General features: G+C 46.2%; 1 protein-coding gene and 1 long non-coding RNA gene across 2 annotated transcripts in view; one reads left to right on the forward strand and one right to left on the reverse strand.

Moving 5' to 3' along the window:
- The first annotated feature begins 3,464 nt into the window (after positions 1-3,464).
- LOC147006509 (uncharacterized) overlaps positions 3,465-25,969 on the forward strand; it is a 34,980-nt gene continuing 12,475 nt past the window's right edge. Inside the window, exon 1 of the long non-coding RNA XR_015054799.1 lies at positions 3,465-3,681. This is a non-coding gene — a long non-coding RNA (uncharacterized LOC147006509). The remainder of the gene's footprint in view (positions 3,682-25,969) is intronic.
- LOC147006510 (uncharacterized) overlaps positions 7,287-25,969 on the reverse strand; it is a 25,431-nt gene continuing 6,748 nt past the window's right edge. The window contains exons 2-4 of the mRNA XM_085868660.1: positions 22,351-25,101; positions 12,905-13,972; positions 7,287-10,248 (exon numbers count right to left, since the gene is read on the reverse strand). Of these exons, the coding sequence (XP_085724786.1) occupies positions 8,654-10,248; positions 12,905-13,972; positions 22,351-25,101 (5,414 nt within the window). The 3' untranslated portion in view covers positions 7,287-8,653. The remainder of the gene's footprint in view (positions 10,249-12,904; positions 13,973-22,350; positions 25,102-25,969) is intronic.

A 25,969-nucleotide genomic window follows, 5' to 3' on the forward strand; every position in this document is an offset into this window, starting at 1 on the left:
TTAAAACGGGACAAATAACAACCGGAACTTAACTTTGAGAATGTCAGCAGGGAGCCCCGAAGGAGACCTCTTGCCGCTCAAAACCGGAACCGGAAGTGATTGGGGCCGAAATTATCAGGAAGAGGTTGAGGGATGGAGGAAGAATCAATAAATTATATAATGGCTGTTTCAACACAAGGAAACAAAATAATTTGAATCCGGATGAGAAATTTGTGATTTTTTTTTTCTTTCCTTTATACGAACCAAAAACAAATTTTAATTGGTCGGTCCTTCAGTACGGGTGATTGAGCCAGAAGGCCACGGTGTGAGACCACCCTCTACCCTCTACCCGAAGTGCGTGCCAACAAAAACAAGTCCCACTTTCCCAAAGTGTGATGAAACAGCAGCAATCAGGAGGACGAAGAGTATCCCCCGCTAGGCTGGTAATCCAAGTCGTATAATCTATCCCCCGCTAGGCTGGTAATCCAAGTCCATGACTCGATCCATTCCTGATCGGTTTCTGGAACATAAACATTATATTTATCACTGAGTGATGTTGTCTCAACTTTATGAATGAATGACTGGAGTGGATTGTTGTGGAAGGTTTCTAAACTTTCCTGTGCAAACAGCATGAAGCCATCTCCACCTGGAAATAGATCACAATCATACGTCATCACCTTCCCACATCTCTGGTTTCTGTTATCATAAGATGGTCATGAACACATTTCCCTGCTCTATCGATGAATCGCTCTTTCTCCTGACGTATGGTACACATGTCTGGCAGGACCTCCCCGGTCCTAGACAAAACCACTAGCCCTGCTGGACCGCAGGTGCTTCCATGATGGTGAATTTCCATCAACACTTGTCGAGGACTGTTGCCTCGTCCGCCTTTCAGCAGCTTTTAGTCTCGTAACCATAGCAACGGCACACAGTATGATGGTGCGATTATTGAAATGCACATCACACGTCCTGTGACACCCATCTCCTCGATCTCGAACATCTTGCAGGGAAATGTTGGTCCAAAAATCATCGACATTGACGGCACGTCGGTGAGCTATCCAATGAGCCCGACATTTACGATCCAAATTCAACCATTGCAATTTGCAGGGCAGGTTGGTGAGCAATCCAATTGTAACAAGAACAAGGACAAATGTGTCCAAGAGCAGCGTCCTAAATGTTTTGTCGGCTAAAATAAAAATTAAAAAACCAACAACTTCCGATATTTCGTCACGTGCCTTGATTAAGCCAATAGCGAGACCCGTCATAGTGTATTTACGTATTTACGAAATATCGTGTATTTACGAAATAAATAATGTATTGTTGCGAATTCTGGCCCGTCCGGCGTGCGATCGGCCGCTTGACTCGAATGGCGACCGCGTCGCCCACCGGAACGGACAATTCAGTCGTGACCCTCTTGGAACTATCGCCAAGGATCGAGTCACGGGTGGGGATTTAACCTCACCACAACCCAGTCCGCATTCTACCTGCGCGAAATAGGGTGAATTGCCAAAAGTTGATATACCTAAGTACTCGCACGGGTAACCTACTCAGGGGTTGTATCACGCCACAGGTCGACTCCGGACACGAACCGCTTAAGCGGCTCGTTCCATGCTACAGGGATAACCGAGCGGAGTTATCGTCGACCTTGATGGTTCAGATTAGTTACCGCGTGTTTTAAACCCACTATCAATCCCTTACGTGATGCAAGATGGAGATTCAACAAAGGAAAGGACGAAGCGAAACGGGGGAACAATTGGACAAGCACATTAATGCGCGACACACGGAAGCACGTATTTTCCAGTCAGCAACAATTTATCATGCACGTATACAAGGGCAAGAACAAAAGCAAGAGCGAAATGCAGAGCTGCAACCGAATATAATAATTACACCGGCACTTATGCAGGTCTAAACTTGACGGACTGGCGCCACACACACACATTTACACAAAACCCAAAGAAACAAAAGTGGCGACTTCCCTTTTTGCGCACTGAGTCCTTCTCCCGCACCCTCAGCTTTCAGCTCCTCCGGCGTGGTCGGTGAGCTCGTGTTTTGCGCCGGCACTTGTTGGTCGCTCGATGCCACGGACGGAGTTTTCCGGCGCTATCTCTGTGCGGACGGGGTGGGGGGGAGAAACCGTCGATACTTGGGGCCGAGAGAGGGAAATGGCAGCCGCTCTGTCCCACCAGCGGGGTCTCGGGACCGCACTGACTCCGACTGACCCTCCGACCAGGAACTTTCGAGCAGGAGCTTCCTCTCTCTCACCACACCGTCATCTTCAAAGGGATCAAGCACGTGCCTGAACTCTCCTCGTCTGCCCCCTTTTGTAGCGCGGGCTCCGCCCTGTCGCTCCGCCCCGTTCTTCGCTCCACCCCTCTTTGAGGCGTTTGAGAAAGGTCTCGACAGGGGGCGTTCCTCCTCCCTGATCGCGTCACACTGTCACACCTCCCTGATCGCGTTCCATCCACCAATTGGGAGCGAGCTGCCCCACCCCTCCCCTTCACACGAAGCGCGGGGGAAAAATGGCGGGAAAAAACCCCACAGGCTTCACAAGTGCTTTTGTTCTGCCAATCCTTTTCGGACGGTTTCCGTGGTGCGGAAACCGTCTTACTGTGATCCGCGGAGGATGGCGTTCGTAAGCGGACGTAGTGGCGAAGATGGTGGTGGTTGTTGTGGGGGTGGTGTGAGCGTGGTGGGCGTTGTGGCGTAGTTGGTGGCGGTTTGTGGCAATGGTGGTTCAAAATAACGATAGATAAAGAAAAACGGCTAACTCAAGCGTCGCAGCCCGAATGAATTACACATATTCCCTCTAAACAGCGGGTGTGGGCGAACAACGCATGAACTTATCGATATATCTCACCTGAGGACCCTTTATGGTGTATTGCGAATTTCCACAGCCGTAACAGTATTTACGAAATCACAATATATTAAATGGAATAATCTTTAAAGAGTAACGTGAACTTTTCGAAACTTTAAAGCAAATGTCAGAATATATTTAAAAATTCATGATAGACGCTCTCAAAAGGCACCCTTAATGCGAGGATGTGTACATGTGCTTAGTATTTAAGGAGATCCGGATCGTGTTTTGAAGGAGCCGAGTCCCAATATAAAGGTTTTGTCTTCACAAAAAGAAGAAGAAGAAGAAGAAGAAGAAGAAGAAGAAGAAGAAGAAGAAGAAGAGGAAGAAGAAGAACAACGCTGAGCTCTCTATGAGCAGTGTTCGCTGCGTGAGACACTGCTAAAAAGAGTGTAAGTGCAAAATGTCACACAGACACGATGGTCCAGCTGGCCAGTTCATAGGTTTCATTTATTTACAAATATCAGCACAACACCGATTTAACACGGGAAGTGTGGAAAATGTAGATTTTCGTAGTTCTAGGAAAGCATCAAACGAGTAAAATGTACAAAACGATAAGATTTCAGTTGGTTTTTGAGTGATACCACCTGAGAACGTGATGACGTCATCTGAACGGAACAAGCGGTACGTGAGGGGCGGAGTCAACGGCGACGGACTTCTCAGCGCTTGTTCCTGGTCATGGAGTTTGCATGAAAAGATGGTCAGTGTTGATTCAGGAGGACTCAACACGTGCAAGTCTTTGTTACCTTCACCTGGACCTTCCAGGTCGTTGAGCGTAACCTCGGTTTCCCTTCTCGACACAGAGTGATGAACCGAAATGAAGGACGGCGTCCACGTCGTTGGTCACGGTAAGCACTCGGGTTTCTTCACGGTGGGAAATCTGTATATCTGATGTTCCACAAAGTACCCGTCATTACTGATGATTTTTATACACGAGCAAATACAACCCATCACTTCGGTGAGGGAAACATTAAGTTGGAGAGAAAAGGGGGGGGTAGAGAGAGGGGAGGAGAGGGATAGAGAGAGGAGCCAGGGGGGAGAACAGGAGGGAGTGAGGGGAAGAGGAGGGTGGAGACGAGGAGGGAATGGCGAGGGTAGAGAGGGGTTTGAGGGCGACGGTCGAGAGAGGAGGCAGGGGGGAGAAGTGGGAGGGGGGAAGAGGTAGGGAGGGCGAGGGTAGAATAGGAGGGTGGGGGAGAAGAGGATGGAGGGGGGAGGGGTTGAGAAGGAGGGAGGTAGAGAGAGGATGGGGGACGGGAGGCGGTCATTTTAGTTGTATAAAAACCCAATGTTGAACACGTCCTCCACCATGTCTCGGACATGCATTCACCAATGTTGCTCAAACTTGGAAAATAGATAATAAATGATGGATTACATGTGTATGTCATTTTATTTTCGAGATTAGATCCAAGATGGCCGACTGGTAGTGGTGACGGTGCAGTGGGGGCGGGCACTGGTGACGGTGCAGTGGGGGCGGGCACTGGTTACGGTGCAGTGGGGGCGGGCACTGGTGACGGTGCAGGGGGGGCGGGCACTGGTTACGGTGCAGTGGGGGCGGGCACTGGTGACGGTGCAGTGGCGGCGGGCACTGGTGACGGTGCAGTGGGGGTGGGCACTGGTTACGGTGCAGTGGGGGCAGGCACTGGTGACGGTGCAACGGGGGCGAGAAGTGGTGACGGTGCAGTGGGGGCGAGCACTGGTGACGGTGCAACGGGGACGAGCATTGGTGACGGTGCAGTGGGGCGAGCAGTGGTGACGGTGCAGTGGGGGCGGGCACTGGTAACGGTGCAGTGGGGGCGTGCACTGGTTACGGTGCAACGGGGACGAGCAGTAGTGACGGTGCAGTGGGGGCGGGCACTGGTGACGGTGCAACGGGGGCGGGCAGTGGTGACGGACTGATGGTGCAACGGGTGCAGGCAGTGGTGACGGACTGACGGTGCAACGGGTGCAGGCAGTGGTGTCGGTGCCAAAATAGAAATTGGTGGACATGAGGTATGGGAGACAGTTTTTGTGGGTGATCAGACAATTAAATATGTAGATTCTTCATTCTGCTGGAAGGATTGTAGACAGGATTCCGTGTAGTTTTGAAGGAGTGGGAGTTAGGGACATTGAAGGAAGGGTTAACGATATTGTATCGGGCCATGGCAGGAAGAAGTTGGTTGTGGTTCACCTGGGAACGAATGATGAAGGAAAAGTTCACTCAGAGGTTTTGAAAAATAGATACAGGATATTTGGTAAGCGGCTGAAAGCAAAGGGTTGTGAGGTCATGTTTTCTGGGATCCTCCCAAGATTAGGAAACAATATCTAAATTATGAGCAGAGCAATAGACGTCAACCAATGCCTGGAAGAATGGTGTATGATGGAAGGTTTTACATTTAACAAGTCGTGGGAATCATTTCGGGGACAAAGGGAGTGTTTCCAGAATGATGGCCGTGTGTTAAATAGAAAGGGGGCAGCAAGGTTTGCAGTGGGAATTGAGGAAAGAGTTCAGACTTTTCTAGGTCAGTGGAGGGGAGGCAAGCGATAAAGGAAGGACCTGATGATGTAATTGTGATGAGTAAGGCCAGGTAGGAAAATAGAATTTCAGGAAGGGAAAAGTTAAATATATTCTACACCAATACCAGAAATTTAAACTAGAGGGGGAGCACTCGGAAGAGTGCAAAACCTCCGCCGCCAATACTGCGAGGTCACTCAAGTGAACCTGATATCCTATTCATTCAATTTGATGTCAACAGTGCTCACAGAGTTATAGTTTGCAACTTTCCCTTTTACTTTCAACTTTTACATACTCAATTCATTCGTCATAACTAGATTCCTTGAGACAGAAATTGATTTTACGTGGGTATATCCACCTGAAGTTCCAAAATCAGCCGCAATTATAATTTTGGCATGTTTTTTGTTGGAAATCACAAATAACATGCATATATTCCAAAAAAAAAAATCGAAATTGTGTTGAAAAAAAAGTTGCAAAAATTTTTTTTTCTCCAACAATTTTTTTTTTGGGGGGGGGGTTGGAAATCAATTAAAACATGTAGAAATGCAAAAAAAAAAAAATTCAAATATATTTTCAAAATGGCCGCCATAGCGGCCATATTGGATTTTGGACCAAGTCCAAAATCTAATGGCATGTTCCTTGGACCATACCTAATCCCCCCACCAAGTTTCGTCGAAATCCGTCGAGGAGTTTTTCCGTAATACTGTTCACAAACAAACAAACACAAATGACCCGTATCTTGCCAAAAGGTGACCACGTGTGACTTCTTTAAGGTCACACTGAGGTGAATAGAGCTGCTATCCATCAGGAGCGACTCCTTGAGGAATATCTGCCTACGAGAGATTCCGATGAGAAACGTTCTACAGAGTAACCATGAAAATATGCGTTTGCCTCATAACGTCACCAAATGACGTTAACAAGTCGTGGGAATCATTTCGGGGACAAAGGGAGTGTTTCCAGAATGATGGCCGTGTGTTAAATAGAAAGGGGGCAGCAAGGTTTGCAGTGGGAATTGAGGAAAGAGTTCAGACTTTTCTAGGTCAGTGGAGGGGAGGCAAGCGATAAAGGAAGGACCTGATGATGTAATTGTGATGAGTAAGGCCAGGTAGGAAAATAGAATTTCAGGAAGGGAAAAGTTAAATATATTCTACACCAATACCAGAAATTGCGCAGCCGCGCAAAAACAAAGCCACGAGCTCTGGCATGAGGACGGGCGGGAATGAAATGCAACCATGCCACTAAACTGGTAAACAGTATTTTTCAATAAAATATCATTTTTAGCAGCATCTCGCAGAGCGAACGTGGCTCTAAGAGAGCTCGGCGTTGTTGTTGTTGTTGTTCTTCTTCTTGTGAAGACAAAACCTTAACCTCTCGGACTCGGCTCTTGTATATGCAAGATCCGGATCTCCTTAAATACTGAGCACATGTACACATCCTCACATTGACGGTGCCTTTTGAGAGCGTCTATCATGAACTTTTAAATATATTCGGACATTTGCTTTAAAGTTTCGAAAAGTTCACGTTACTATTTAAAGATTATTCCATTTATCGTATTGTAATTTCGTAAATAAATTATTTATTTCGTAAATACACGATATATTGTAAATACGTAAATACATTATGACGCGTTTCGCTATTGGCTTAATCAAGGCACGTGACGAAATATCGGAAGTTGTTGTTTTTTTTGTTTTGTTTTTTTTTAGCCGACAAAACCTATGGGACGCTGCTCGTGGACACATTTGTCCTTGTTTAGAATACTAGTGCGAGGAAAATGAAACACCCTTCACCAAATAACAGGAAAATCTGATTTTTAATGACTTTTAAACATTTTCCTGAAATTTAAGGACATTTAAGTACTTAAATTGTACAACTCAGAAATGTTGGACTTTTATGGGTTTTAAGGACCCTTACGAACCGTGATTGAACTTGGAAAGTAATCAAAGATTCAAGCTGAAACGATTGAGAAAAACAAACAATTTAATGGTTAACAACTGTACACCTGATCACAAAGAGTTACAAAGAATAAATCCTTACAGGTGATGTGAAGAACTTCCTACAAGAGGAACAACAAACACAGCTATGTGATTAAAGATATCCCAAAGTATAAGAAACAAAATAGAATTCCAGGTCATGTTTCCACTTTTAAAAAGATAAAAATTAAGTGTGTGTGTGTGTGTGTGTGTGTGTGTGTGTGTGTGTGTGTGTGTGTGTGTGTGTGTGTGTGTGTGTGTGTGTGTGTGTGTGTGTGTGTGTGTGTGTGTGTGTGTGTGTGTGTGTGTGTGTCCACCTCCATTTTGGTAAAGGGTCATGGTTGATAGAGCAAGTTGTGAAGTTTTCTTGTTTTCAGAGTTTCGTTTAAGGGTTCTTTTCAGGATCGTCACTGAACTTTCAACTGCCGTTTGTTTGTAGTCGTATTCATTTGCACGGAATAAATTTTTAAGGATTCATTGAGGGTTTTTTTCATCATTCCTGTAGCTCCGACTATCACCAGTATAATTGAAGCTTTCTTCAGTTTCCAAGTTCTCTTGACCTCATTTTTTCAGGTCCTGGTATTTGGTGATTTTCCTAATTTCTGCATAATTTCGTCCAAAGTTATGGGAACTGAAACGTCGATCAACAATGCTGACTTTTCCTTTTCGTGTTTGAGCACGAGGTCCAGACGCAATGCTCTGTTTGCAATGTCCACACTTGGTGGGATCATCTTGTGATACATGAGCAATATATGTTCTTTTTCAAGGATCGGATGTAGTTTGTGCTTCTGGGGCCGGGATGTTGAAATTTTTATCGATGTAAAGGTGGATTACTCCACAGATGATGTCTTGTCTTTCTGTGTACAGCTGTTGTGACATGAGTATTTTACATCATGGAAGGAGGTAACTGGTACTTTCTGTTTCCACCTCACAAAACCGAAATTTGTCTGATTGGCTCAATCCCGCCATTTTCTTCAAGGCATTCGTGTCGTCTCCTTGGTCTTGAGTATTTATGATGACTCTTTCTCCATCCCAACAACTGCAATTTAATCTCTTCTTCGTCATGACAAAGATCCCTCCTTGTCGATCCTTGTTCTTTCGACCTCTTCTTTTCATTTTCCTGCTCTTTTGTCATTCTCCCATTTGTCGGAGAATATCTGGTGGTATTAATTTTAGTAATTTTCCGTTTTTTTCTTTGCAATCATTAGGGTTGTATTTGTTTCTGTTTCGTTTTCCTGTGTCGAACGTGTAATTTACATCTGTTCTCAATTACCAAAATCCTCCATGGTTCATGCATAGAATGTGCTTTCCAGTGGAGGATGACTTCCTTCTCCTCTAAGTTACAGCTTTGTTCATTTAATCTTCTACGATTCGTCTGGAGCCGAGGAGAACAGGCTGTTGGTTGTAGAACAGGCGACATCTTTTAGCTTTGGTGTGGAGTGCTGTGTGAGTTAGTTTGTGGTTATTCAAAGTTGATAAATGACGAAAAACTTTCGAACACGCAGAACACTTGTACGGTTTCTCCCCAGTGTGAGTTCGTTTATGAATATTTAAGTGTGATGACTGACGAAACACTTTTGAACACACAGTACACTTGTACGGTTTCTCCCCAGTGTGAACTCGTTTATGGTTATTCAAGTTTGATAAGTGACAAAAAACCTTGGAACACACAGTACACTTGTACGGCCTCTCCCGAGTGTGAATTCGTTTGTGGTTATGCAAGGTAAATGAATGTCGAAACACTTTAGAACACACAGAACACTCGTACGGTTTCTCCCCAGTGTGAGTTAGTTTGTGAATATTTAAGTTTGACGACTGACTAAACACTTTGGAACACACAGAACACTCGTATGGTTTCTCCCCAGTGTGAACTCGTTTATGTACATTCAAGGTTGATGAATCACGAAAAATCTTCAAACACACAGAACACTCGAACGGTTTCTCCACAGTGTAAACTTGTTTTTGGTTGTTCTCCCATTGGTTGGGTTTCTCCCCAGAGTCGTTATTCTCCCCGTGGTTGGGTTTCTCCCTGGTGTAAACTCGTTTTTGGTTGTTCTCCCCTTGGTTGGGTTTCTCCCCAGTGTAAACTCGTTTATGGTTGTTCTCCCCCTGGTACGGTTTCTGCCCAGTGTGAGTTAGTTTGTGAATATTTAAGTGTGATGACTGACGAAACACTTTTGAACACACAGTACACTTGTACGGTTTCTCCCCAGTGTGAACTCGTTTATGGTTATTCAAGTTTGATAAGTGACAAAAAACCTTGGAACACACAGTACACTTGTACGGCCTCTCCCGAGTGTGAATTCGTTTGTGGTTATGCAAGGTAAATGAATGTCGAAACACTTGAGAACACACAGAACACTCGTACGGTTTCTCCCCAGTGTGAGTTAGTTTGTGAATATTTAAGTTTGACGACTGACTAAACACTTTGGAACACACAGAACACTCGTATGGTTTCTCCCCAGTGTGAACTCGTTTATGTACATTCAAGGTTGATGAATCACGAAATATCTTCAAACACACAGAACACTCGAACGGTTTCTCCCTGGTGTAAACTCGTTTGTGGTTGTTCTTCCCGGTGTGGTTGGGTTTCTCCCCAGTGTGGTTGGGTTTCTCCCCAGTGTGAAATCTTCCACGTTGTTGTATATTCGATGCCTGAGTACATGTCTTGGGACAAACAGATCGACTGTAGTGTTTCTCCCCCAGACGCTTCCTTTGATGTCGAGGTGAATTAGATTCACAGACAAACTCCTTGGTACACACAGAACATGGGAAGGATTGCTCATTTGTTTGGATCTGCTTGGTTACCTTTAAATACCTTGTGTGGATGTCCTGAGACACGCTGTTCAATTTATCAGTATCCTGACAAGAAGACATTTGCTGATTTAAACAAGCTTCTGTGTTGAAGAACTGGGTGGAGTTGGGAAATGAAATTATTTTCATTTCTTTCTCTGCAAAGACAAAGAACCATAAGAAACTAATGAGGTAATGATGTGTTTTGCTCAAGGAATCATAGGAAACAATCAGTCAGTAAAGCTGTCCGCATCCGATTTGTGTTCGCACTTCTTCTTTTGTGTTCGAAACATGATGAAAGGGTAAAAAACAAATTCATGATTTTGGTCGACCTTGATCTTTTGACCTCACAATCAATACAGGCTTCAGAGACCCAACTTGAAAACCTTACTTTTCACCTTTTGATCCCCAAAAAAACCAACAAAACAATCGGCTTCCAGCTTGTGAATGGTGACCCAATTCAGTGACCCCAATATGCAAATTTTTCATTTTTGAAATTTTCGCCAAATTCTGATCATAAAACTTTGTTGAAAATTTGATGACAAAAGCTCAAAACAAAAGGTATGACAAGGCCAGACAGATAGACAGACAGACAGCGATTGTAAAATCCCGTCTGTCGTGCTCACATGAACGAACAATCAGAGTTTGCAGACCCTCGCCAGGACTTGTTTAATGTTTTGTGTATTTTGTGTGGCAAATAAATGAAAGGATGCACGAAATTAAATGATATTAATTGCAAACAAAAGATCTCAATGGTCTGGTTGTAAATGTGCAAGGGTCAAAGGTCTGAAAAGTTGAAAACTGTGAAAGGACTCCAAGGTTTTAGAGGTTCAATGGGGTCTGGTCAAAGGGGAATATAGGGTCTTAAGCATCTCAGCGTTCTAAGGGTTATAAAGGGGCCTTCGAGGCTTTGAGATGTTATCTTATTATTATTATTATTGTGTATGGCAACATGGCTGTCAGGTAGTTATCATTTTGTTGGGGCACGACAATGCTGCTGATGTGCCCCTAAACCATCCATCCATCCATCCATCCATTGGGACCATTCTCTGTGCAGAGCGTTGGGGCTGCCGAAGCAGTCTCCTTGGCTGTTGGGCACAATACTTGAAGAGTCGCCACTCCAACACAGGATACCAGCAAGCTGGCATTCATTTTGCCGACCTCGGAAAGATGACAGGCTGTCAACCCCACCTGGTGATAATTCAGCAGCTAAAGGGGCTCAAACTCAGGACCCAAAGATCCCAAGCCAGCTGCCCCAACCACTAAGGCAACACCAGGCTTTTGAGATGTCTTAGGGGGTCTTAAACGGTCTAAGGGGTTTTCAAGGGTCTTTAGGTTCTGGAGGGTCTTAGGGGTATTTGGAGTCTTCGTGCTCTTAAGGCTTTTTATATTTTTTTTACGAGCAAATACAACGCATCGCTTCACTGACGGTGGGTGGTGTGAAGGGAAGGGGGGGTGGAGAAAGAAAAAGGAAGAGAGAGGGGGAGGGGAGGCAGAGAGGACGGAGGGAAGTGAGGGGTGGGGAGAGGAGGGAGGATAGCGAGGTGTGAGTGAAAAAGGGGAAGCTGGGAAGTGGAGAAGAACGAGGAAGGGGTGGAGGTGGGGAGAGCAACGCCTCAGGAAACGTTGCTATACACTGCGGGAGGGAGGAGTGTCGAGACGGAGAGAGAGAGAGAGAGAGAGAGAGAGAGAGAGAGAGAGAGAGAGAGAGAGAGAGAGAGAGAGAGAGAGAGAGAGAGAGAGAGAGAGAGAGAGAGAGAGAGAGAGAGAGAGAGAGAGAGAGAGAGAGAGAGAGAGAGAGAGAGAGAGAGAGAGAGAGAGAGAGAGAGAGAGAGAGAGAGAGAGAGAGAGAGAGAGAGAGAGAGAGAGAGAGAGAGAGAGAGAGAGAGAGAGAGAGAGAGAGAGAGAGAGAGAGAGAGAGAGAGAGAGAGAGAGAGAGAGAGAGAGAGAGAGAGAGAGAGAGAGAGAGAGAGAGAGAGAGAGAGAGAGAGAGAGAGAGAGAGAGGAGAGAGAGAGAGAGAGAGAGAGAGAGAGAGAGAGAGAGAGAGAGAGAGAGAGAGAGAGAGAGAGAGAGAGAGAGAGAGAGATCAGATTTTCACTGCGCGTGCAAAAAAACACAAAAGCCTGAACCGGAAGTGATTCTCTCTTTAGTGCAGCCTTTTGGTTGCTGGTTCCATCATTGGTTGGGAACGCAGTTTTGCCGCTAATGCAGTGTCCCTTTTACCAGTACACTGGTACTCATTTTGCCCACCTCAGAAGGATGACAGGCTGAGTCAACCCCACCTGGTATTAATTCAACAGCCGAGTGGGGTTTGAACTCAGGACCCGAAGACCCCAAATCAGCCACCCTAACCGCGAAACCAACACCAGGCTTGGAAGTGACACTCATGTACACAAATTGGAAAAAAGATTTTTAAAATGAAAAAAACATGAAGGGACCCCCCAAAACAACCAAACAAGGTCGGAAGAAATGACACCACAATACAACAACACAATCCTTTCACTGGTTGTCATTTTAAGACAATTTTGTGATCTATTTATCTGGTACTTTAGTGATTGTGTATTTTGATGTGTTTTTCATTCTTGTGAGTTATGAAAACGTTCGAGAATAAAATATAAAGATTTTAAATTCTGACGGTTTCACTCTTCGGTAGTTTTAAAACCGAGATCATTTTGTCCACGTTTGAATGGGCGGACACTTTTGTTTTCCCCATTCCATCTCTGCTGATGGAGTTCAACCACACTCCATGATGTGGGGCGTTGTCTTAGGGGAGTTGTCACATAGAATGTACATCCTTGTTTATGATATCTCACCTCTGTGCTCCTTTTCCATTTCTTTCCCCACAATGCTCATGATGTCCAACAACGTGACCTGGAGAGACTCCTGCCCCCTCGAACAGGTCAACACGTTTTCCTCCACGTCCTGCTTCTTGCTGGTCTCAGGCGCGGGCACGACTCGGTCCTTCACAGAGGGAATGTCTTCCTCCAAGCGCTCATGACAGTTGATGCAACCCTGTGGACCTCTTACCACTCCACCACCACCGGTCATCAGCGCACATGGCAGGGTAGTGCCCAATGGTATTGGGATGGGTGGCAGGACAGGCCAGGACGGTTCCAGGTAGGGCACGACTTGTGAGTCCATTGTGGACTCCACCAATATCCCAGGTTCCTCACAATCCATACCACTCTTTCCCACCACCACAGGGCCAGGCTGCAGGGTTGGGGGTGCCCCAAATGTTGGTCTATCGGTGCGATATTCGACAATCCTATGAACGTGTTCTTCAGCCCCCTCCATCCATCCTTCGGCATCGCTGTGTGGACCGTCTGACATCTCGGTCGGAGTGTCCGCATCGCATCGCTCGGGATCCTGTCCGTCGGGATCCGTCGCGGTCACAGCATCCGATGGTGGGCGAAAAGTCACGGATGCAGTCAGGTAGCGACCCCCTCCGGGGCACGTCGCCAAGATAGCAGGCTCGGTCCATGAGGATGGTCCACTCACTGAGTGGGTCGAAATCGGAATGGGGAGCAGTGCTTTTGGTGGGGGCACCGAGATCGTCCATCCCGGATTTGAACCCTGGTACCGCGACACGATCGGCTCTTCGGACTTCACGAAACCGGTGACGTGGAGGGACCCAGACGGTGTAATGGAGACGTGACCCGGAGCTCGGGAGGGTTTGAATGTGAACGAACGATCTCCGTGCTCACCCTCCAGGCCCGAACCCTCGAGAGACGGTTCCACCTCGTGGTTTACACTTCCCTCCATCTTCATCTGTTTCACTGTGGAGATTTGGGTCAACCCGAACTGTTTGACCACACGCGTCCTCCTCAGCACGAGCTCGACCTCATAATTCACACACCTCCACACACACGGGGTCGGAGAAGGTCACACAAGGACCAAGACTGGTACCTGCTCCACAATCTCAAACCCTCAGGCCTGGCCGCGATTTTCCCTCTGAAGAACGATCAAATGGTCTCCAAAAGAACACGTTCCGTCCCTCAACCACCGTCGCGGAAGGTTCGTTGTGGTGAAGAGAGAGGGGGGGGAGCGGGGAGAACAGGATTTCTCAAAGCGCGAAAACCCCTCGTGAGGCAAGCTCATTCAATGAATCCTCTGACGAATCGGCTTTAACGAACTCAACGTTTTCCGCGAACATGGTCGTGACGTCACACTGCGTCACCCAATCGCTTCACCTCGTTGTTTCTCTCCCGTGGAACCGCGGGGTGAAAACAGCACGTTCGTGTCTCCACAGAGTGGACTGGGATATAAAACACCACTCGGTGTTTCATAGTTAATTACACACTTCCACCTGGATGAACAGGTTACCTTTTGGATCCCAATGGCCACTGATAGGACGGAGCTGCGTCCACACCTGATGGAACCAAAATTTAATCGGTTTGTTCTTGTCACCAACAAACTCATCCACCAAGTTCTGTGATATGAACATTCTCGAATCCGGATTGGGATCTTCACCAAAATCGAATCGATTCGTCCTCGTCACACACAAAACCTGTCCACCAAGTTCCGTCCGAATCCGTCCATCACGGTTTGAGATCTCCTGGTCACAGACAAGCGTGAGGAGGTCGAACATTACTTGGACACGTGTAACCGAGTCACGTGGTGTGTTCTCTACTTAAAGAGAACCAGAGAACCACGAAATGAGATGGAGTGTGTTTGTTACACTCACAGATACTTGTTCACCACACCACGTGGTATTCCCGTTACAGCTTAACCAGCACAACCTGTTGTGTACCGACAAGTTTACCGAGGTGTGACAGTGTCAACAACACCTTCATCAGGTACAGAGGACAGTGATGTCACCGGGATAATACATCGACCTGTAAACCCTCTGACAACCAAAAACAGAAACATCCATTGAACGATGTGCATGGAACAGCCAGTGCTGCAATGTGACGTCACAATGTAACGATCCCTGTCACATGAAATCGTTACATACACTAATGATGTTTGGGACTGAGATGTATCGGTAGTTTATGATAATGTATGCATACATGGGCGTGGTTAAACAGAGTCATGTGACCCGCACATGTTCCAATGCTGTGCTGTGTTGTGTCGGTGTCGGAATAAAACCTGTTGTTCCCACTTCAGAGCCTTCGTCCCTGTCTATTGAGTATAGTACATTATACTGGATGATTTAGTACATTACCATTGAGTACATCACATTACAGCACGACGAGGATGTCTTCGTGCATCGGGATATTGCAAGAATACGCAGTGGGGGGTGATTGGGACGACGACACCGATCGTCTGAAGCAGTACTTTGTGGCAAACATAATGGACGGTTTCTAACCGATTACCCTAACAACCTGTATTATTGACCAGATGCGGAACTCCGACGTGCAGCCTCATCAAAGATGTTGCCCCAGCTAAACCTTCTGACAAGTCGCATGGAAGAGCTCCTCAATCTCGTGGAATGACATCTTCACCTTTAACCAGGTATGGAAAGTGGACGCAGCAATGCGCTGCTCTGGCACATGCTCCCACACCTGACCTGACCTGCGGTCATGTTTGCTGATTTCCAAGCAGATGGCAGATGACCTTCAGTAAATGAGTGTGTGAATAGAAAAGAGAGAGGGCTAGCAAGAGCAGCAGAGCAGGTTGTTAGGACACGTGGGCTGATGCCGTCTGGACAGGGTTCGGGCGTGCTTGTTCGTACTTGTTCGGGCCGAAATTTTCGGTTCCCTCGATAATTCCTCCTGACCATTCCTCCTGCAACGGATCTTATGGTTCAAGGAACCAGAGGGCCAAATTCCAAGGTGGTTGGGAGAAATTGCAGCAGTGTGTTTTCAATGTGGCCCATGGAGCCAGGGAGGCTCATGGAAATGCCGATGCACTCTCTCAATATGACACCCTTGTCTGGGGGAAAACTAAATTCTGCTCGAGACACGAGGACAGGAACCAGATGGCAGATCCCTCCCGTGAGATGCCAGTCCGTGCAGCCCGGGTGACAGGGCCAGGTTTGCCACGAACCGTGGATGAGGAATTGGGTATCGTGGCATGGAGCATGGACGAGCAGGAGCATTCCGTGTTCAGACCAGTGTCCGAGTGGGTCAGGGTAAATAAAAAACCCAGCGGGGAAGGAAGAGGAGTGCGAACAAAGGCGTACTGCACTCAGTGTTAAACCCTGTGATGTGGTGAAAATTTTTGTTTTGTTTCATATTTTGTCCATTGTTTTGTTGAATTCATTTAAATTAATTTCCACACAAACGACGAGTTCAGAATCTCTCAACGTGAGAAGAATTGCGGAATTGATCAGAACAGAAGTTCCGACTGCTAAAAAAAAAACCACAACTTTAATTTGTCCAATTCGCACATTCTTTGACACCTTTTCCTCTCTTCAACCTCCGGAGAGTTGTGTAGTGGTGGAGAGTATTTTGGTGGAGGATTATTGAGGAGAAGGGAAAGAAATTGATCATGAGGGCAGGGGAAGGCAGCACGAGGGGAGGGAGAGGCAACGTGAGGGGAGGGAGAAGCAACGTGAGGGGAGGGAAAAGCAGCGTGAGTGGAAGGGAAGACAGTGTGAGGGGAAGGGAAGGCAGTGTGAGGGGAAGGGAAGGCAGCTGAGAGGAAGTGAAGACAGCGTGAGGGGAAGGCAGCACGAGGGGAAGGGAAGACAGCATGAGGGGAAGGGAAGGCAGCATTAGGGAAGGGGAAGGCAGTGTGAGTGGAAGGGAAGGCAGCGTGAGGGGAAGGGAAGGCAGCATGAGTGGAAGGGAAGGCTGCATGAGGGAAGGGGAAGGCAGCGTGAGGGGAAGGGAAGGCAGCATGAGGGGAAGGGAAGGCAGCATGAGTGGAAGGGAAGGCTGCATGAGGGGAAGGGAAGGGAAGGAGGATGTGGTTGTAAATATTGTTATGGATTTCAGAATCCGGTCTGATAAATGCATCCACACATCCAGGTCCTCAGACCGTTACTTCATAAAATGCATGTTAAGATTAGCCCCATCCCCATGTCTAATGGGATTGAAAATGTGATGCCTTGAGAAGGGTAAAGGATAGATCCCTCTCTTATGGGAAGCTTTTTTCTTAACGACAGACACGTTTACACACATTTATTTCGTGAGCTGTGACGCTCGTCCTTATTTTTCCTCAGCATTTCTTTCTCGAGCTCTGACGCCCGCCCTCATTTTTCCTCGGCAACGTTCTTTCGGCAGCGCCGACGCCCGCCTTTTTTGAGAGTGCACTGGTCGTCATGATAACCGTGCGCAAGTGGGGCAGGGAGAGCTTGGGTCGGACTCTGCGCCCGCCGAGACGGCCCGCAGATATAAAAACGAATTGGAAGTCCGTTCCGAGGTGAGAGAAAGAGGAGGGAGAAGAGAACGAGAAAGAAAGCGAGAGTTGAAGCGCGCAAGGGAACAGGCGAACCAGGGAGGAAGCGTGCAGGCGAGGAAGTGTGCAAGCCCGCAAGTGTGGGTGTGAACAGCGTCGACAACGAGTGAGGCACGGGTGGGTCACCGACGGACTGTATGGGTCACTGGACATCACCAGTTTTGTGAAGTGTGAGGAACTGCCCGGGTCGCAGCACCAGGGTCTAAACCCGCAACAGACGATCTCGGTGCCCTCCCAGACGTCAATTGGCATTCAAGGCTGTTCGCGAGAGGATGCACGGCAAGGCTGGGTACAAGCTGGTGTCTCGGTACCTGTGGCCGCAACAATATGTTGGTAGATGGGGGTTAAGTTGAGGGAATAAAATGAATTCTTATCTTACAAATAGAAAGGGTAATCCATAAATAACTATATACAATTAACAATTGGAATCTACATGTAATTAATAATATATTGTTGCGGCCACGGGTACCGAGACACCAGCTTGTAACTCAGGGGTATTAATCCCCGGTGTTACTCGGTAGAGCTGGACCTTGGGCCACCGTTCACAATTAACGTTGTGGCACAGTGGGTTGTTTTACAACCACGAACGCCACTCAATCAACCACGAGTTCCAGTGTCCACCGTCTAATAAGTCCGTTTAACTCTCCGTAATAAGTCGAGGTCACGTAGTTACCTGAGCGGGGAGCGTGCCCTCGGCAAAGCACCAATGTTATCTTGATTAGATTTTAATTAGGGCGTCCGAGCGTTTTAACCACTGGTGCGTGCCGACGATTTTTGGTCAAATCTGTGGTAATTACCTCCCACTCTATCTAGGTTCGGACAATGCTAGATCAATGGAAGGATAGGATAAACACGGACAGGTTGGAAATCGACAAATGATTTATTAATAATAAAATAAATAAATAAAAAGAACTTTTTATTTGCTGAGGTAAATAAAGAATGAATTTCAAAGCAAAATCAATCAAATTGCCAGGAAAGAGACAAAGAGCAGATGCTTATCGAGGGTTGACTTACTTATAACTAAACAGACAAGGGAACCCAACAGATCATTCAGGGGAAGGGGGGGGCGAAGAAGAATCATCTCGCTCACCAGAAAGTCGTCGTCCGTGAAGTGAAAACGTCCTGAAATGTGTGCGTGTGTGTCACGTCCGTCGCCAGAACCCAGCCCTGCTGTGCACCCTCTCGCGAACAGCCTTGAACACCAGTCGACGTCTGGAGGGCACCGGGATCATCTGTCGTGGGTTTCGACCCTGGTGTTGTTGGTGACCGACCCGTGCCTCACTCGTTGTCGGCGCTGCTCACACCCACACGCGCACCACACGCTCGCTTGCCCAAGCACTGGGAAGGACGAATTGTCTTGTTGGCGCTGGTCAGACACCCGCTTCTTGCTCGCTTCTCAAGCTTACTTCTCGTTCTCTTCTCCCTCCCTGGCTTTCTTCTCGCCTCTCTCGCCCTTTGCTTTTTCCTCGCTCCTTTCGCGTTTTCTTTTTCCTCAGAACGGACCTCCCTTCGTTTTTATATCCACGACGTACACGGGTGCAGTCTGCCCCAAGCTCACCCCTCCCCACTTGTGCACGGTTACCATGACGACCCGTGCGCTCTCAAAAAGGCGGCCGTCGGACCTCACGAAAGATTGTTGCTGAGGAAGAATGGGGGGTGGGCTTCAGAGCTCGTGAAAGAAATGTGTGTAAACGTGTCTGTCGTAAAGAAAAAAGCTTCCCATAAGAGAGGGGATCTATCCTTTACCCTTCTCAACGCATCACATTTAAGATCCCATTAGACATGGGGATGGGGCTAATCTGAACATGCATTAAAGGAAATAACTGTCTGAGGACCTGGATGTGTGGATGCATTCATCAGACCGGATTCTGAAATCCGTAACAATATTGTTACGAATTTGGAATTCAATTGCACACAACATACAGGTTCCCTTCGTCAGCTATGTCGATAAGTGCATGTTCCCTAGATAGCTCACCTTCCATTGTTTAAATGTTCAGAGATCGATTAGATGCGCTACGGATCGATTTAATAGTTAGGGAACGAAACAATGGAGACGTCCCTCCCCCCTCTTCTGCAAAGAGGAAGAAGAACCCTGCCATCCCGTGACGTCAACAACTCCCTCCCACCGGTGGTTGAGCAGGGGGTGGATCACTAGGGCATGAGTCACGCCGGGTGTGGGGGAGTGGGTGGGAAGGATAAAGAGGACATCTTTTCTTTGTTTGAAAGAGTTGGTGGGAGTCCCGTGGCAGAGTTCGTGGAGAGTCCCAAAAGAGTTCGTGGGAGTCCCGTGGTAGGGCTGAGTTCGTGGGAGTCCCGTTCTGAGTCCCGTGGGCAGAGTTCGTGTGCTGAGTCCCGTGGGAGGAGTAAGCTTTTTTGCTTCAGAGAGAGCAGTCGTTCAGCAGCCGTCGGGTCCTGCTTGGCTTGCTTGGCTTGAGGCCTTCGGAAGCTTTTTGCTTCGGCTAGCTCAGTGAGCTTCGGCTGCTGCTTTGTTTTGTAAGGAACTTGAGCCGGTTGTTCGGCCCGAGCTGCGAGTGGAGGGTTCTACCTCTTCTTCCTCTTCTTCTTGGTTCGTGGAGCTTGTCGTTCTCCATTTTGTTTCCCGGCTAGGTGCGACGCGTCGGCCTCTTCTTGGAGTTGGTTCCTTGGGGAAGCGACGCATCGACAGGAAGGATCGGCACCTCATCTCACCGGCACGTGATGAGAAGCGCGGGAGGATTCGCGGGAGCTCAGGAAGGATCGCGGCGATTTGGATCCAGCTCGCTCTCGCTGGAGCCCGGGTCTGGACAAGTTGAAGACCACACGAGGTGGAAAGGTTCGAATCAAGCTCTGAGTTCCAGCTCACCTGTCCTCCGAGCTGGAGCTCATGATTAAAGGCCTCAGCCACCGTTTCTTGTGTGTGTGTGTGTGTGTGTGTGTGTGTGTGTGTGTGTGTGTGTGTGTGTGTGTGTGTGTGTGTGTGCACGCACGCGTGTATGCGTAAGTGTGTCCGTGGGCCCGTGCAATAAGTTGGAACTGCTGTGAAGTGTAAGTGACTGTACATAATAAGTAGACGGTTGTCGTTCTTTTGTCGTGCTTTTGTTGCTTGTATAATTGCATACGTGTTTTGCCTTATTTAATTGCATATGTGTTTTATTATAATAAATGTCCTTGTGTGAATGTAAACCTGCTCGTTGCGTCCATTCCCTCATTGACTGAACATTTCGTGTGTTGGGAGTTTGCCGTTGGTTTGCCGTAATAGGGGGACATTTGGACTGACGGTTATCGGCGATTACGCCGCTCAGAATCGCGCACGGACAAGCTCGCCTCGGCGGTTTGTTCTGTACGAGATCCGTCGAGGTTGGAATACCCCGGAAGTTGGATCACGTGGGTATTTAGGTACATTGAAGATTGGCAATCGATCCTACCCCACGGGATCTGCCGATTGGCGTATTTCGGTTCTTGTACAAGGACCCGTCGCTCGGAGTTATGTGGACGGCGATCTATATTCCGGGCGATCGGTCGGGCCGACTCGACTTCCGGCTCTGTTCAGAGCGGTCGGTTGGCGGCCGACCCCCCGCCTGTAACAATATATTTGTGTATAAATAACACTAATAAGATTAAAGTTCCAAGTTACATTAAACTCGGAAAGTAATCAAAGATTCAGGCTGAGACGATTTGGAAAAACAAACAATTTAATGGTAAACACCTGTACACCTGATCACAAGAAGGTACAAAGAATAAATCCTTTCAGGTGATGTGAAGAACTTCCGACAAGAGGAACAACAAACATGGTTATGGGATTAAAGATATCCCAAAGTATGAGAAACAAAATAGAATTCCAGTTCATGTTTACACTTTTAATAAATAAAAATGAATGGTGTATGTGTGTTTGTGTGTGTGTGTGTGTGTGTGTGTGTGTGTGTGTGTGTGTGTGTGTGTGTGTGTGTGTGTGTGTGTGTGTGTGTGTGTGTGTGTCCACCTCCATTTTGGTAAAAGGTCATGGTTGATAGAGCAAGTTGTGAAGTTTTCTTGTTTTCAGAGTTTCGTTTAAGGGTTCTTTTCAGGATCGTCACTGAACTTTCAACTGCCGTTTGTTTGTTGTCGTATTCATTCCCCCGAAATGAATTTTGAAGGACTCATTGAGGGGATTTTTCATCATTCCTGTAGCTCCGACTATCACCGGTATAATTGAAGCTTTCTTCAGTTTCCAAGTTCTCTTGACCTCATTTTTCAGATCCTGGTATTTGGTGATTTTCCGGATTTTTGCATAATTTCGTCCAACGTCATGGGAACTGAAACATCGATCAACAATGCCGAGTTTTCCTTTTCGTGTTTGAGCACGAAGTCCAGACGCAATGCTCTGTTTACAATGTCCACACTTGATGGGATCATCTTGTCATACATGAGCATTATATGTTCTTTTTCAAGGATCGGATGTGGTTTGTGTTTCTGGTGCCGGGATGTTGAAATTTTTATCGATGTAAAGGTGGATTACTCCACAGATGATGTGTTGTCTTTCTGTGTACAGCTGTTGTGACATGAGTATTTTACATCTTGAAAGGAGGTCACTGGTACTTTCTGTTTCTGCCAAAGAAAACCTAAATTTGTCTGATTGGCTCAATCCCGCCATTTTCTTCAAGGCATTCCTGCAGTCTCCTTGGTCTCGAGTATTTATGATGACTCTTTCTCCATCCCAACTGCTGCAATTTAATGTATTCTTAATCATGACAAAGATCCTTCCTTTTCGATCCTTGTTGTTCTGTCGAGCTCTTTTTTGAATCTTCCTGCTCTTTTGTCATTCTCCCATTTGTTGGAGAATATCTGCTGGTATTTCTTTTTGTAATTTTCCTTTTTTTTTTCTTTAAAATCATTGGGCTTGTATTTGTTTCTGTTTCGTTTTCCTGTGTCGTACCTGTAATTTTCATCTGTTCTCATTTACCAATAATCCTCCATGGTTCAGGCATGGAATATGCTTTCAAGTGGAGGATGACTTCCTTGTCCTCTAAGTTACAGCTTTGTTCATTTAATCTTCTACGATTCGTCTGGAGCCTAGTAGAACAGGCTGTTGGTTGTAGAACAGGCGACACCTTTTTAGCTTTGGTGTGGAGTGCTGTGTGAGTTAGTTTGTGGTTATTCAAAGTTGATAAATGACGAAAAACTTTCCAACACACAGAACACTTGTACGGTTTCTCCCCAGTGTGAACTCGTTTATATTTATTCAAGGTTGATGAATCACGAAAAATCTTCGAACAAACAGAACACTTGTACGGTTTCTCCCCAGTGTGAGTTCGTTTGTGAATATTTAAGTGTGATGACTGACAAAACACTTTTGAACACACTGTACACTTGTACGGTTTCTCCCCAGTGTGAACTCGTTTATGTTTATTCAAGGATGATGAATCACGAAAAATCTTCGAACACACAGTGCACTTGTCCGGCCTCTCCCTCGTGTGAATTCGTTTGTGGTTATTCAAGGTAAATGAATGTCGAAACACTTTAGAACACACAGAACACTCGTACGGTTTCTCTCCAGTGTGAGTTAGTTTGTGAATATTTAAGGTAGATAACTGACGAAACAATTTAGAACACACAGAACACTTGTACGGTTTCTCCCCAGTGTGAACTCGTTTATGTTTATTCAAGGTTGATGAATCACGAAAAATCTTCGAACACATAGAACACTTGTATGGTTTCTCCCCAGTGTGAGTTCGTTTGTGAATATTTAAGGTAGATAACTGACGAAACAATTTAGAACACACAGAACACTTGTACGGTTTCTCCCCAGTGTGAACTCGTTTATGTTTAATCAAGGTTGATGAATCACGAAAAATCTTCGAACACATAGAACACTTGTACGGTTTCTCCCCAGTGTGAGTTAGTTTGTGAATATTTAAGGTTGATAACTGACGAAACAATTTAGAACACACAGAACACTTGTACGGTTTCTCCCCAGTGTGAACTCGTTTATGTTTTTTCAAGGTTGATGAGTCACGAAAAATCTTCGAACACATAGAACACTTGTATGGTTTCTCCCCAGTGTGAGTTCGTTTGTGAATATTTAAGTGTGATAACTGACGAAACAATTTAGAACACACAGAACACTTGTACGGTTTCTCCCCAGTGTGAACTCGTTTATGTTTATTCAAGGTTGATGAATCACGAAAAATCTTCGAACACACAGAACACTTGTACGGTTTCTCCCCAGTGTGAACTCGCTTATGTTTATTCAAGTGTGATGAATCACGAAAAATCTTCGAACACACAGAACACTTGTACGGTTTCTCCCCAGTGTGAACTCGCTTATGTTTATTCAAGTGTGACAACTGACGAAAAACTTTGGAACACACAGAACACTCGAACGGTTTCGCCCCAGTGTGAACTCGTTCATGAACATTCAAGGTTGATGAATCACGAAAAATCTTCGAACACACAGAACACTCGTACGGTTTCTCCCCAGTGTGAGTCCGCTTGTGATTATTTAAGTGTGACAAGTGACGAAACAATTTAGAACACACAGAACACTCATACCGTTTCTCCCGAGTGTAAATTCGTTTGTGGTTGTTCCCCACTTGGTTGGGTTTTTCCCCAGTGTAAACTCGTTTGTGGTTGTTCTCCCCTTGGTTGGGTTTTTCCCCAGTGTAAACTCGTTTGTGGTTGTTCTCCCCTTGGTTGGGTTTTTCCCCAGTATAAACTCGTTTGTGGTTGTTCCCCACTTGGTTGGGTTTTTCCCCAGTGTAAACTCGTTTGTGGTTGTTCTCCCCTTGGTTGGGGTTTTCTCCAGTATAAATTCGGTTGTGGTTGTTCTCCCCTTGGTTGGGTTTTTCCCCAGTGTAAACTCGTTTGTGGTTGTTCTCCCCTTGCTTTGGTTTTTCCCCAGTATAAACTCGTTTGTGGTTGTTCTCCCCTTGGTTGGGTTTTTCCCCAGTATAAACTCGTTTGTGGTTGTTCTCCCCTTGGTTGGGTTTTTCCCCAGTGTAAACTTGTTTCTGGTTGTTCTCCCCTTGGTTGGGTTTTCCCAAACTGTAAACTCGTTTGTGGTTGTTCTCTCCTTGTTCAGGTTTCTCCCGAGTGTAAACTCGTTTGTGGTTGTTCTCCCCATGGTTGGGTTTCTCCCAAGTGTGGTTGTTCTCCCCAGTGTGGTTGTTTTCCCCGTGGTTGGGTTTCTCCCTTATGTGAACTCGTTTGTGGTTGTTCTCCCCTTGGTTGGGTTTCTCCCCAGTGTGAACTTGTTTGTGGTTGTTCTCCCCTTGGTACGGTTTCTGCCTCGTGTGGTTGTTCTCCCCTTGGTACGGTTTCTCCCTCGTGTGGTTGTTCTCCCCTTGGTACAGTTTCCCCCCAGTGTGGTTGGGTTTCTTCCCAGTGTGAAATCTTCGACGTTGTTGTCCATTCGATGCCTGAGTACATGTCTTGGGACAAACAGAGCGATTGTAGTGTTTCTCCCCCAGACGCCTCCTTTGATGTCGAGGTGAATTGGAGTCACAGTCAAACTCCTTGGTAAACACAAAACACGGGAAGGATTGCTCATTTGTTTGGATCTGCTTGGGTACCTTTAAATACCTTGTGTGGATGTCCTGTGACACGCTGTTCAATTTATCAGTATCCTCAGAAGAGGACATTTCCTGATTTAAACAATATTCTGTGTTGAACTGTGTAGAGCTGGGAAAATAATTTATTTTCATTTCATTCTCTGCAAAGACAAAGAACCACCAGAAGCAAATGAGGTCATGACGTGCTTAGCTCAAGGAATCATGGGAAACAATCAGGGTCAGATAAATTACATATGGGGTTCGTCAGAGTTTCTTCTTTTAAGGAAAGATAAATTAATGTTGATATTTTTCCACGTTTGGTGATTCCCAATGATCAGCGAGATGATCTGAGATCAGTTACAAAAGAAAACTCGAGAGAATGTGAAAATGTAAAGCCGTCCACGTCCGATTTGTATTCACACTTCTTCTTACGTGTTCTAAACATGACGAAAGGTTAAAAAACAAATTCATGATTTTGGTCTACCTTGATCTTTTGTCCTCACAAGCAATGCAGCCTTCAGTGACTCAACATGAAAACCTGACTCAGATTTCAGTCAATCGGATGAAAATTCACGATTATGTGCCACCTTGACCTTTGACCTTTTGAAGACAAAAACAACAACAAAACAATCGGCTTCCAGCTTGTGAATGGTGACCCAATTCAGTGACCCCAATATGCAAATTTTTCATTTTTGAAATTTGTTAGCACATTTTGTGTGGCAAATAAATTAAAGGATGCGCCAAATTAAAGGATATTAATTCCAAACAAAAGATCTCAATGGTCTGGTTGAAAATGTGCAAAGGTCAAAGGTCTGAAAAGTTGTAAACTATGAGAGGACTCCAATGTTTTAGAGGTTCAATGGGGTCTGGTCTAAGGGGAATATTGGGTCTTAAGGGGGCCTCTCTCTCTCTGTTTTTTTTTTATTTTTTAAATATTTTCCACGTTCTCAGCGTTCTCAGGGTTATCAAGGGGCCTTCGGGGCTTTGAGATGTCTTCTTCTTATTACCTTCGCATTCTGCGAAAGGTAA

This window comes from Eptatretus burgeri, unplaced genomic scaffold, assembly GCF_056783735.1.
Source record: "Eptatretus burgeri isolate ZD-2024b unplaced genomic scaffold, Ebu_testis_v1 Ebu_testis_scaffold_3169, whole genome shotgun sequence".
Classification (NCBI taxonomy): Eukaryota; Metazoa; Chordata; class Myxini; order Myxiniformes; family Myxinidae; genus Eptatretus; species Eptatretus burgeri.